The sequence below is a fragment of the Haliotis rufescens genome, unplaced genomic scaffold (genome assembly GCF_023055435.1).
Source record: "Haliotis rufescens isolate VD_foot unplaced genomic scaffold, xgHalRufe1.0.p SCAF_8, whole genome shotgun sequence".
In the NCBI taxonomy this organism is placed as follows: domain Eukaryota; kingdom Metazoa; phylum Mollusca; class Gastropoda; order Lepetellida; family Haliotidae; genus Haliotis; species Haliotis rufescens.
The window spans coordinates 44,822,236-44,836,509 of NW_025964372.1; the positions used below are offsets into that span (position 1 = coordinate 44,822,236).

At 42.0% G+C, this 14,274-nt stretch overlaps 1 protein-coding gene across 1 annotated transcript; it reads right to left on the reverse strand.

Annotated features, from left to right (window-relative positions):
• Window positions 1-9,777: 9,777 nt before the first annotated feature.
• On the reverse strand, window positions 9,778-14,274 carry LOC124143598. Its single transcript, XM_046512624.2, has 4 exons — window positions 14,168-14,274; window positions 13,151-13,254; window positions 11,202-11,310; window positions 9,778-9,995 (listed from the first exon to the last, which is right to left on the reverse strand). Coding segments are annotated over exons 1-4 (381 nt in total). The 5' UTR covers window positions 14,170-14,274; the 3' UTR covers window positions 9,778-9,829.

Sequence of the window (14,274 nt, forward strand, 5' to 3'; positions counted from 1 at the left end):
CGACTATGGGATCGATATACCCGCACTAATTCGACTCAAGATCATCCCAGAAGTGGAAGACAAAGAGTGACCACCCCTGCTCAGGATCGGTACATCCGGTTGCATCACCTTCGGAATCGATTTGCTACAGCAACGGACACTGCAAGACAAGTGCCTGATATGCGAAGAATTTCCGACCAAACCATCGGAAATCGTCTGAGGGAAGTGGAAATTCGAGCGATACGACCAAAAGTTGGACCTGTCTTGCGACGTCTACACCGTCAACGACGTGTCCGGTGGTGCAACAGAGTACAGGCATGGGATCTCAGGAACTGGCGACGCGTTTGGTTCAGCGATGAGTCACGCTTTCTTCTTCAACAGGATGGAAAACAACGTGTATACCGACGTCGACATAAACGTTTTGCGCCGAACTGCGTTCGACAGGTGGACCGATTTGGTGGAGGGAGTGTCATGGTGTGAGGAGCCATATCCTACTCAGGTAGATCACAGTTAGTGGTTGTCCAGGGCAATCTTACAGCAAACCGATACATAGACCAAATTCTGCGTCCTCGCCTCCTACCAACTTTGGACCGCCAGGGGGAGCTGTTCCAACATGACAACGCTCGGCCCCACACAACACGTGCAACAGTTAATTTCCTTGTTAATGAGAACATCAATGTCCTTCCATGGCCGTCCAAATCGCCTGATCGCAACCCGATTGAACATTTGTGGGACGAACTTGATCGACACGTCCGTCAACGTCACCAGCGTCCCCACACACTGGCACAACTCGCCAACGTCTTACAGGAGGAATGGCGAAGAATTCCCCACGAAATAATCCGACGACTTGTGCAATCTGTGCCAAGGAGGTGTCGAGCAGTGACGGCTGCAAGAGGTGGTATGACCAGGTACTGACCATGACGCCCCCTTGTGGCTACACATGTGCAATGACTGAACTGAATTAATGCTGACAATGACGACAATGCTTTTGTCGATCACTGTGTCTAATTTCATTTGATTGTGTTCACGCATATTCTGTGTAGATACTTTTACATCCGCTTAATAAATATCCTTATTTTTTAACTATGCGTTTCTTTTTTTGAGGAGTGTATATACATGTATAGTCCCGAACAACATTCATATATTCACCTTTCAATGTCTCCCAAGGCAAGACCGCCTCCGTGGTCTAGTGGTAGAGCGTCCGCCCGGAGAGCGGAAGGTCCGGGATTCGATCCCCGGCCGCGTCATACCAAAAGACGTTAAAAGATGGTAATGTTGTTACCCTGTCTGGCGCTCGGCATTAAGGGGCTAAAACAAGGACTGGTCGGCTCGGAGTCAGTATACTGTGTCTGAGTGGGGTATCCATGTTAAACTGCGGCATGGTATCTCAGTGTGCTAGCACTATAAATCGGCATCAGTCCGGACTAGTACAAGCAGCCACAGACACACACGTGCATGCACGTCGCTATGTAAGTACTACTGCTACTAAGTGAGGATAAGATATATGGATGAACAACTTCTTTATCACAATGAGAGACGTTTCAGTGTAGGTTCTAACACCGTTATCAATCAAGTGATGTACAGAGTATGCTGACAAGCATATATACAGTTAGGAGGCAGTGTTTATACAGTTGAGTAGATTAGGATGTCGCTACAATGGAGTGGATAAGCCTGTTATGTACACAAAAGAGGTGATATAAGGTAAACATGTTAACAGGTGAATCCAGTAGTAGAAACAAGGATTATGACCGATTGGGGTCTATGATGAGGTGATGGTTCGCAGTGGGTTTGTAACAGCCCTGATCACGGTGGATTGATGGTTGGAGTCTTGTGTTGTTGATGACTTTGAGGAATGTTCTGATTTTGAAGTCTTTGAGGTTGGATGTAAGGGCTTTGATTTTGTCCAACTGGATGCTGTGGCTGGGGTTGTCACGGATATGGTCTGATAGAGCTGACTTGCAGTCAACTCTGGAGACTGGGCTTTGGTGTTCTTTAATTCGTGTTTCACCAATGTAAACTTGTCCACAGTTATACGGAATGTGGTACACTGCTCCTGGTGTTTTTTGCTATTGGCTGGGTGGTGGTTTTCCTGTAACTTTGATGGTGTTTTGAATGGTGTTACTTCTCTTGAAGACTCGACCCGTGAAGATTCCGGGGTAGAATAGGTCTTCAGCAACCCATGCTTGCCGTAAAAGGTGACTATGCTTGTCATAAAAGGCGACTAACGGGATCGGGTGGTCAGGCTCGCTGACTTGGTTGATGCATGTCATCGATCCCAATTGCGTGGATCGATGCTCATGATATTAATCACTGGATTGTCTGGCCCAGACTCGATTATTTACAGACCGCCGTCATATAGCTGGAATATTGCTGAGTGCGGCGTTAAACAACAAACCAACCAACCAATCTCTTGAAGACTACATCAATGTTGGCCTGTTTCTTCAAGAATCTCTGAATTTTGTGGCTATCAGTTCCAACTTAGGGGAGGCTGATGACAAAGCGTGCAGGTTGTTGGTGGAGGGATTTCTGAGTTTTCTTGGTGATGATCTGTATCTTTACTATGCCTCCAACGATCCACCTCAAGTCAAGAAAGTAATCATTTCAACCCTAGCAAGACGAGCTCACAACATCTGTTCACGCCCCACAGCCATCAGACAAAACGACCTCTAATGCCAATAAAATCTTTATGAATGCTATCTCGGAGTACATCATCAACAATCCTATATTTCCTTGCAACGAGTCACAATTCTCCATACCAAAAGACAAAGAGAAAACTTCAAGTAACGGTATTGGAATCCAGAGAAAGAAGCCAGCCATTTATAGCGACCAAGGTGTCTACCTGCCCAGAACTCTACTGTACTTGAGGGGGCACGGGTGGCCCAGTCGTCTAAGGCGCCGCGATTCGCTGTGCAGATTGCGTCCCTTGGGCACGCCAGAAACCTATGATTTTGGGTTCGAATCCCGATTAGCTCCGATTATGTTACTTGGTTTGTCAGCACCATACCCATGCTCGTGGGTTTCACCGAAGCGGTAAACGTCTGAGACCTGCATCACTTCGGGCTTTCCTCCCACATTAAGCTGACACGCCGTGACATAACTGGAATACTGTTAAAAGCGGCGTTAAACCCAACTCACTCTACTGTACTTGAACTGCTCATGGACACCTTCATTGTGTAATATTATTACCACAATCAGCTCTTTGTTATCACGCCCAGCCACGTCACTACATCGTCATTGTATTAATGTGGCTTCTCACTTATACCTATACTGAGTGAGTGAAATTTGAACAGTTTGATAATTATATCACGGCGTGTCAGCTGAATGTGGGTGGAAAACCCGAAATGATGCAGGTCTTACAGGCTTACCACTTCAGTTAAACCCCGAGATTAGGTTTTCTGGACTTTGGCCATTAATACCACCTTGTGTAAACATAGCAGCATGTATAGGTATATCGCAATGTGCTTTCCTAATACTTACCCGATGAAGGGACAAGATGTAACTCGGAGTCGTATGATGGATTATGCTTTTGGTAGAGATTTCGTATGGTTATGGAAATAGTTTTGTCATTTACATTTACATGAATCATGTCGATGTCTCCGCTGGTGATCACGTTGACCCTGATCCATATCACTAACTCGGAGGCTTTACTTAACATGTTGAACCGACAAAAGAGAAACTATTTGGGCCATGACAGTGAAAATGCTCCCCTTCCAAACCCCATGCTTCAGACGGGGCTGCCTTCAGACGCCGCATCGCTAGTATGCACAAATAATGAATATAATCAAGTAAATCGCAACTGTATGATAAGCAAAATCAATTGAAAATTGCTTGAAAATGTCAAAATCAGGAATGGCACCACACGTACGTGTATGGGGCTGATGCGAGAGGCACGTGCAAACTATCGGGTGTGTTTTGGTGTTAAATTTTTCAGTTATACCAGTAAACGTTCTTGCATAGGATGATTATCGTAAACACTTATCTTTCTTCTAATACTTGGTAATTAACATGTATATTTCACGACCCCTACTTTTTGAAAGAAATATATTGCTTGGCCCAGCAAATATCTAATCAAATCCAAGCCCCAGAGATTAACAATCCTAAATACGATGATGGAAGGACTTACTTTATATTCACAGAAAGAATTTGAGGCAAGTGGAATTAATACCATATGGATTCTTCAAAACTCCAAAGATTTGCTTGACCTTATGCAATCTAAGAAAAGACCCAAATTCAATTGTGTCCTTTGAATTTTTCAGATTTCACTACCCCACATATCACACGAAAGGGACAACCTTCATTCCTTGACCCATAGGGTCATTTTTTACTAAACGTAAAACCAAATGTGTGAAATGCTGGACTTCGTCAATGGTCACATGCTATGTGAAATTTGGAGATACAGACAAGAAGGTGGTATTCACATGGTAACCATTTGTGTTGTCCCGTTGTGATATTCTGTTTCTTCAGGGTTTGTGCATAGGGGTTCTGCTTGGCAAAATCAAACAAGGGAATCTGTCAAAGAAGTTGAACTTCAGCTTCAGGAGTATCGATGATCCGATGCTCATGATTTGGTCGGATCCGCACATTGGACTTTTGGTGCTTTTGGTAGAGATTTTCTAAGGTTATGGAAATGGTTTAGTCGCTTGAATTAACAAAGAATTAAGAGGGTACAGAAAGTACGTGGCTTAGACTACCGGGGGAACGGGTGGCCCAGTCGTCTAAGGCGCCGCAGTTCACTGTGCAGAGTTGCGTCCCTTGGGCACGCCAGAAACCTATGGTTGTGCTTTCGAATCCCGGTTCACCGCGATTTTGTTTCGAGGTTTGTTAGCACCATACCCGTGCTCGTGGGTTTCACCGAAGTGGTAAATGTCCGAGACCTGCATCACTTCGGGCTTTCCACATTAAGCTGACACGCCGCGATATAACTGGAATACTGTTAAAAGCGGCGTTAAACCCAACTCACTCCATTACTTAGACTACCAGTTGTCAGATTTCCGTTTTGTTTCCTAAGTGTCTGAGTGGGTTAGGTCGCTCACTGTGTGTGGTGCTAATTAGGTGCCTTATTCTGAGCGTAAGGTGCTTCACCCAAAAAGTACTAGAATTTGTACTCAACTAAGAAAGTGTAATCCCAAATATAACACATCTAATATTTGATCACTTTCTGCAAGGCATTGTCTATTCAAAGATTAAAGAAGTTGTTATCCATAAAAAGTGTATCTATCTATCTATCTATCTATCTTTCTGTCTATCTATCTATCTATCTATCTATCTATCTATCTATCTATCTATCCGGACTTCAAGAAATAAGAATCATGTCTGTGTGGGCGGTCAATGCTAGAGAGAATTAATCGCTTTTGGTCACCACGACAGCAACTGCCATTGTTTGATCGGGGTCTTTTAACATAGTGTCTGACCTCTGCATTCTATATAACTAGGAATACAGTTAATACGAGGCCGTGGCAGGTCACACAGTGTTAACAATCACCTTTCCATTTGATCTAAGATAAGTTACTTGTACTACGCTCGTACTGCACTGTTAGAAAGACAACTTCGGCATTCGGTGTGATAATCCATAACTTGTTTGCCATAATTAATGCGCCAAGAAAACAGATGTACTTTATTCAACACAAATTCCTTTGTTTATCTATGTATTCACCAATCCATGATGTAATCATTTTATCTGTATCTATCTAATGTGTATGCACATTGATGATACAATACTCGGGATGTTGTGAGGAAGGTGCTACAAACACGTTTTCCATACCCAGTAAGTTTGTATTATCCCACAATCCTCTTCACATGTCCGCCACCACACGCTATCACTCCCTTTCATAGAGTTCGGTATGCATCACCCATGTGGCAAGTTATTATAACCCTACCGGTACATACGCTGACCAGGCTGTAACGGCAGTTTCACCGTTAAACAACATCACTCTGGTTCTGAAAGTTTGCCAATATTATTGGAAAACCCACTTCTTCCTGTATTATTTCAGTTTAAATATTGTCGAGGCACTTTCCAACCGATGTCACCGAGTTTCACGAATGAATATGGTGTCAAGTCATCTATCTACGCGTCTGAATTGGAATAATATTTGACAACATGGCAGCCGTGTGTGCACGGTGCAATAACCTGCACACAAGTGCACATCACCATCTGGTAATTCAGACGGAAGCGCGTGGACAGTTCTTGGTTATATTCTATATAGTTACTACTTCCACATCAACAACAATCATTACTACTGCAACTACTGCTACAACTGCTGTTACTAGTAGTAATTTTACTGCTACAACTAATACTACTATTACTAATACTACTTCTACTAGTACAACTACTGCTGCTGGTACTACTACTTACTCCTGAAGTAACCACTACTTGTGGTACTACCATCGGTTCTATTACAACAACTACTACTACTACTACTACTACTGCTGCTACTTCTACTACTACTACTACTACTACTGCTGCTGCTGCTGCTGCTGCTACTACTGCTACTACTACTACTACTGCTGCTGCTGCTACTACTACTACTACTACTACTACTACTGCTGCTGCTGCTGCTAGTACTACTACTACTGCTGCTGCTGCTGCTGCTACTACTACTACTTCTGCTGCTGCTGCTGCTGCTACTACTACTGCTGCTGCTGCTGCTACTGCTGCTGTTGCTGCTACTACTACTACTACTACTATAGACCACCTTATAGTCCTACATGACATTCTGCTACCCCCAACAGTCTGTAAAGAGTCATCTGTGGCTGGGTAATTTTGGGTAATTATAAACTGGTTCGATGAATATTGGGCTAAGTAATGAATTTGCAATACTATGTTTGAAGTGTTGTAAATTTGTGACGAAAAAGCTAATTTTATTGAATTTCAAAGATAACACGTCTAAGATACCCATCAACAGTTGTGTATAAAGCGAATTTTGTCTTTAAGTTTTAAAAGTTAATTCAAATTATATTTTTAAAAATATGTAAAAAGAACATGTATACGTATTCTTTGAGTACAGTAGAGTTCATTTTTTTATATAATATCGCTATTTTCAATTGAAAATCAAACATGTGATAAACTGAGATGTAAACTTTCTTTTGGCCTTCAGTATAGCTCAGATGTGTAACCTGGCCTATGTGTGGCATTGCGCTGGTCAATGTTTATGATCATCAAGGTCATATAAGTGTATCATTATATTGCTTACTGCTGCGAAAAACTCACTCACTCACTCACTCACTCACTCACTCACTCACTCACTCCTAAGTACATAACCTATGCTCTGGTCAGTTTCCAGTCAACAGATGTCAACCACACACACACACTGTATGGGCCACTGCTGACACGGAGCCACGTACACTCTCTCATTCACAAATTGATTTAACAATACTCAGGCACAGGAAACGCCAGCTGTCATGTATAATGATTTTATGCAAGCTTGTTTCAATGTTTGAAAGACAAGAATGTTTGAATACATTTTATTTCTGTTCGTAAACGTTATTTCTCGAGTAGGAAATGTTGAAACATAAACGTCATTCCGTCAAAATGTTTACGTTTTCCTCGTGGACCTTGTTGTGTTGTAAACGAAAAGAAAGTGTGAACATAAATGTTAAGAATAATTCTTGGGCCAAATTGGGACAGAAGGAGGTTACTGTTATGTTCTTTGAAACCGAAATAACTGAGTGAGTGAGTGTGTTGGGTTTAACGCCACTTTTAACAGTATTCCAGTCATATCGCGGCGTGTCAGCTTAATGTGGGAGGAAAGCCCGAAGTGATGCAGGTCTCAGACGCTTACCACATCGGTGAAACCCACGAGCACGGGTATGGTGCTGACAAACCTAGTAACATAATTGGGGCGAACAGGGATTCGAACCCACAATCATAGGTTTCTGGCGTGCCCAAGGGGCGCAACTCTGCACAGCGAATCGCGGCGCCTTAGACGACTGGGCCACCCGTGCCCCCGAAACCGAAATAATGCAGATACAATATCTCAGTAATCTCTTGTAGTAGGATAACCTTTAAACCAGTGGTAAAAAGTGTGAACATCGATCCATGGTGCCCGATCCATGGTGCCCGATCCATGGCACCCAATCACCCAATCTCGTCAGCCATTGTTACCAACCAATCCACATGTACGGCAAGCCTCACTTTAGAATGAAAGGTTTTCGGTGCTTAACAGTTGGTTATCACTATGCAAGTTGGTCGCATCTTAGATCGGAACCGTTATCTTTAAATTAAAAAATGACACGTACTATAATTGACCATGTTTCAAGGTCTCTTCTGTATCAGCGGTAATCAGAATTTGAAACCAAATCTGTGAATCCACCAGAGCATTAAATACTAAGTGTTAAACCTGATTCACAAGCGAAGTGTGAATAGAATTATAAACACTGAACTTCGATTCACCATGGAACATGCTCGTTTTGAAGTCACTCACGGTGGAGTCAAATACATATTTACTCTGATAGGGAATCTCATCGTTAGAAGCAGACCAATTTGTTTGTCTATTCTGGTCGCCTTCAGCAGACACCGCGTTACATGACGGTCACACGAGGCGTCCCGAACACAAACATACTGATGCTATTACTTTAGGCTTTAACTGCCTCTCTTGACAACCCACTCACACGATACGTTTGATTGCTAAGAGAAACAATCTTTATGGATACATCTATTTTTCTGCCCATGTTGATCGCCTAATGCATACATAAACACAAGGATATGTCGAAACGCGCAGGTAGCAGCTGATGGGCTGATTATGTAGATATCTGATTCAGAGCGGCTTTGATTTCAGGTAAATACAATACAAGCACATGTGTTGAAGCGATGGCCGCATGCAGCATGGCGCACTTGATTGATGGTTATTCTAACCTGTGGGATTTGTAAATTGAATTAGAATTATTTGCATTTTTACAGTCTATGGATTTGAGATGTTGGAGAAGTGTTAGGTTACGAACCTTGTGTGACATACCAGTTAGTGCGTGTTGCTGTAACACGCCTGTGAGAGGGTTAGAGTGGTATTGATCGGAGGCCAGAGTTTGGGAGAAGAAAAAAATCCTTGTCAGCAGTTGTGCATGTAGTTGGTTAATAATATGTATTTTTTATTTTTAATACGATTATGTTGAGGATGAGGGAGTGAGGGATGAAGAGAGAGAGGGAATGATGGCGATCACGATGGAGTTTTTGATGTTAGTGTTAAAAGATACGTTCAATGTTCTCGTGGCAAGTTTCTGTCTGTATTGTTGGAGGTGCACTGGTATTAATACAAAGCGAGAAACTTAGATATTGCGTCTGTGTGATGATGTGAATAAGAATAAGAATAATAGTAATAATGCATTGAATAGTGCCTAATATTCCTCTGCTAGTTGACACTGGCGTTTGAACATACGATTTTATAGGGTTTCGTGGGAATAGGACATTTCAATAAAATGTTGAGATATTTTAATGGCATGGACCATTCGATATATAGACAAAATCAACCATGGTGCCACAAACGTCACAAACGGACATCCCCCCCCCCCCCCCCCCCCCCCCTTTGGTGATGTTTTAAAGATAAGACGATAGTACAGATGAAGATATGCTTAGGTTAATCATTTGATCATTTCTTGTTGATGATAATGGTTTTGTCGATGACGATGCTGATGCTGCTGACGACGAGGTCACTTAACGATTGATGACGCTGTTGATGACGTTAAATCCTAGGAATACTAACAGCAGTTTGGAGACATTTCGCAATATTTATATAGTTTTAACTATATCGTCGACCCTCTGACTCAAAAACATAACAAGAATAGTCTTTAAATATTTTTAATCTCGACTTTCCCAACCTTAATCGAAGGGACATCACTCCGACTTCCCTTGCCTGAGTGACTATTCTATTTTTTCTACCTCGGGTTCAGAGGGTATTAATTCATTCGGCGCAACTGCCCATTCGTCTGTCTCAAGCGGGATGTTACAGGAGAGGATGCTCTCGCTCTCTTGTTTCGTTACATAGACAGCAAGACACTGCTTGTCAACAACCAATGGTTCTGCGTCTCTATAACAAATAAATAAATTATTGTTATGCTTATTGAAATATGAATTCAATAATGAGCTTCACATTTTGTACCCATGTTGGGACTTGAACCCGGATAATTGGCGCGTCGAACGAACACCATATCCTGTCTCCTTTGACCCGGACAGCGAAAGACCAGAGTTTGATCTCCGGCCGCGTCAAGCTAAAAGACGTTAAAAGATGGTACTTGTTGTTACCCTTCCTGGTGCTCGGCATTAAGGGGCTACAACAATGAGTTCCGGGTAGGGGTGGGGGCGGTCGGGTAGCCTAGTGGTTAAAGCGTTCGCTCGTCACGCCAAAAACCTGGGTTCGATTCCCGACATGGGTACAATGTGTGAAGCCCATTTCTGGTGTCCCCCGCCGTGATATTGCTGGAATATTGCTATAAGCGGCGTAAAACCATACTCACTCACTCACTACAAACCAGGAAACATAATCAGGAAAATGGGTGAGGTGAAATGGGGTTTAACGTCGCGTTCTCGATTGTTGCACTTATATAGCGACGTTTGTTGGTTTGTTTGTCGTTTAACGCCGCACTCACGAATATTCCAGCTATATGACGGCGGTCTGTAAATAATCGACAAGTCAGTGATTGTCAACATGAGCATCGACCCACGCAATTGGGATACAATGACATGCATCAACCAAGTCTGACCACCCGATCCTGTTAGTCGCCTCTTACGACAAGCATTGGTTGCTGAAGATCTATTCTACCACGGATCTTCACGGGTCATATATAGCGACGTCCATATACGTGTGTGGGTGTGTGTGGCTGCTTGTACTAGTCCGGACTAACGCCTATTTTATAGTGCTAGCCCACTGATATTCCATGCTGAGCATGCTGAGACACACAACATACTGATTCCAAGCTCCTTATTTCCGAACGCCAGGCTGGGTAACAACATGTACCATCTTTAAACGGCTTTTGCAATTTGTAGAACTAGGCCGGGAATCGAACCCCAGACCTTCCGCTCTCCGAGCAGACGCACTACCACAAGGCCATGGAGACGGTCCAAATATCTTTAAAATAAAAGTGCTATGTATGCGATGTGTACCGTATGTAAATAAACATGCATTGCACTTACCCCTGTGTACCGAATGAACAATATTCCGACTATGTGGTATATTGAGGAACTGTAACTTGGCATCATTTCGTTTGTATGTACAGAATTGTGAAACAAGAAATACCTGAAATTGGCACGAAGGATTCCGTGTTGACATGACAGCGTTACTCCATTGTCCATGCGGTGATCTTCCCCGTTGAGCAACACCAAGTCCAGGAGGAGATCCATCATATCTGTTATATACCATCATATCTGTTTTATACCATCATATCCGTTATATACCATCATATCCGTTATATACCGTCATATTTGTTATATACCATCATATCTGTTTTATACCATCATATCCGTTATATACCATCATATTCGTTATATACCGTCATATTTGTTATATACCATCATATCTGTTTTATACCATAATATCCGTCATACACAATCATATCTGCTATATACCATCATATCTGTTATACACCATCATACCTGTTATATACCATCATATCTGTCATACACCATCATATCTCTTATATACCATCACATCCGCCATACACCTCCATATCTCTTATATACCATTATATACCATCATATCTGTTATATACCATCATATCTGTTATACACCATCATATCTGATATACACCATCATATCTGTTATATACCATCACATCCGCCATACACTATCATATCTGTTACATACCATTTTATACCATCATATCTGTTATATACCATCACATCCGTCATATACCATCATATCTGTTATATACCATCACATCCGTCATACACCACCATATTGTTATATACCATCACATCCGTCATACACCATCATATCTGTTATATACCATTATATCCGTCATACACCATCATATCTGTTATATACCATCATATCCGCAATACACGATCGTATCTGACAGACAGACATATTTATTTTGTATAAATGCCAAATGATCCATTGTACTAAATAAATTTACATCATATATATATATTTATCTAAGAGTTACCTAATTGATACTTTCTTTTGTTGAGAACACATAGATTAGAAATTTGTCATTGTATCATAAAATGGTTAATTGACAAATTGGATTATTTTCAAACAAAGATAATGATGGTTAACTGTCTTTGGGATTAATATTTCCCGCCGACTTGCATAAAGAGGACAACTGTACATGGCGCTCATCCTCAATGATATGGCAGTGTTTACACAAGAAAGCAGCATCCCCAATGTTAGGAAACCTACTACGGACAAGTTGAATAACAAGAGTATTTGTCCACGTCTAAATTTAGTTATTAGACGTCTATATTCACAATGCTTAATATTTGATAAATGTTTTTCTCACAAATGATAGAGATTTATGTAGTTTATAGAATGAGAGGGTCTTGATGCATAGAAATGCATGCGAATCTTGAAACGAACAATCTTTAACTCTTTCGCTGAACATATGTACAAATGATTATGTATTGCCAACTCTTTGTGCAACCCATACATCCCTACATGACTCAGCAAAAGATGATATGTATAGAACCCCAATCATCAACACGTATCGTACGGACCGTGAATATGCTGGGTAGAATAGGTCTTCTGCAACCCATACTTGCCGTAAAAGGCGATTATGCTTGTCGTAAGAGGCGACTAACGGGATCGGGTGGTCAGACTCGCTGACTTGGTTGATGCATGTCATCGTATCCCAACTGCGTGGATCGATGCTCATGATTTCAATCACTGGATTGTCTGGTCCATACTCAATTATTAAGATTATCGTTATATAGCTGGAATATTGTGCGGCGTTGAACAACACATCAACAAACAGGAAACACTTATCTTAAGAGGAGCCTACAGGAATCGAGTGGTTGGTCTCGGTGATATTGTGTTCATCCCTGTCCCATACAACCCCGTCCAGTTCCCCAACAGTCACAAAGAGTCCCAAACAAAGTCCCAAGTGACCTCTGCTTCTGTGTTTTTTAGGAGTGGCATTGTGAACGATTGCATAACGTTAAAGCAACCCCTGGTTCGTGTTAAGCTGTTCCAACATTGGGTATGAACCCCTCGTAACATGTAACACGTCTTCAGTGTACGGTACTCACTATCTTCGTGTATCTCCAGATCCGGCAGCACGCACTCCGTGGACACGCGTCTCCAACAACCAAACAGTACGATGAGCAGGGCGACTTTCATTGTGACCAGCGACCTGTTAATAATAATAATAATAACGACAACAACAACAACAATAATAATAATGTCGGTGTTGATTTTGTTGATGGTTCTGTACTGCTTGACGGTACAGAAATGAGTGTCAACCAAGCGAAGTGCCATATCAAGTCGGCCCTTTGTAAAGGAGAGGCTATTTGAACGACCACTGCATCGAGTTTATGTGCAGTGTGTTGAGAAGATAACAATCCTGCAGAGTCCTTTGCTTGGATGAAGTCGTCTGCCCTGAAAAGTGAAACAGAAGGCTTTCTGTTTGCTGCTCAGGACCAATCACTTCCCACTCGAAACCGTCAATGTGTGATTTTGCATCAAAATGTAAATATGAAATGTAGATTATGTAATGAATTTAATGAGACTGTCCAACACATTGTCCGTGGATGCCCAGCTTTGGCACAAACATAGTATCTTAAACGACATGGTGGTGTAGCTCGATCATTTTGTGCTTGTGGTTTTGACACAGAGATCCACCCATGGTACGACCCGGAATATGTAGAGGGCGTCATGGAAAATGACATATACAAAATTCTATGTAATAGGCCCGTATACAGCTTCAGATGTATCCAGGCCAACAAACCTGATCTTGTCCTTTTTGATAATTCAAATGAAATAATTTATATCATTGAATTTTCGGTCCCTTTTGACACTAATGCGATTGACAAGATTGAGGAAAAACATGGCAAATATGCAGACCTCGCTTTCGAAATGTCACGCTTGCATCCCAAGTACCAAGTTGTCCCACTCCCCATTGTTCCCGGTGCCTTAGGATTGCTACGTCTCAATGTGTTTTAATTTGTCGGTTATTAATTTATAAATTTTATGAATAAAACTCAAATAAAACCGCAACCCGATCTCAATACACTTTAACAAATATAAAGCAACAGCGGGGTACTTACATCTCACCTACCAGGTCGGGCGACTCTCCAGTGTAAGTGGAGCTGATCGAGCGGGCACACAATACATATGTTAAACGACGGTCATTTCCTCTAAAAAGTGTCGAAAA

Bases quoted from the DNA above. Each gene is read 5' to 3' on its own strand.
- LOC124143598 (XM_046512624.2), bottom strand. The intron at 11,311-13,150 runs GTGAGTACCGTA...GGTATATAACAG, and splicing joins TCTGGAGATACACGAAGATA to ATATGATGGATCTCCTCCTG. The intron at 9,996-11,201 runs GTATTTCTTGTT...TATTTGTTATAG, and splicing joins ATCCTTCGTGCCAATTTCAG to AGACGCAGAACCATTGGTTG.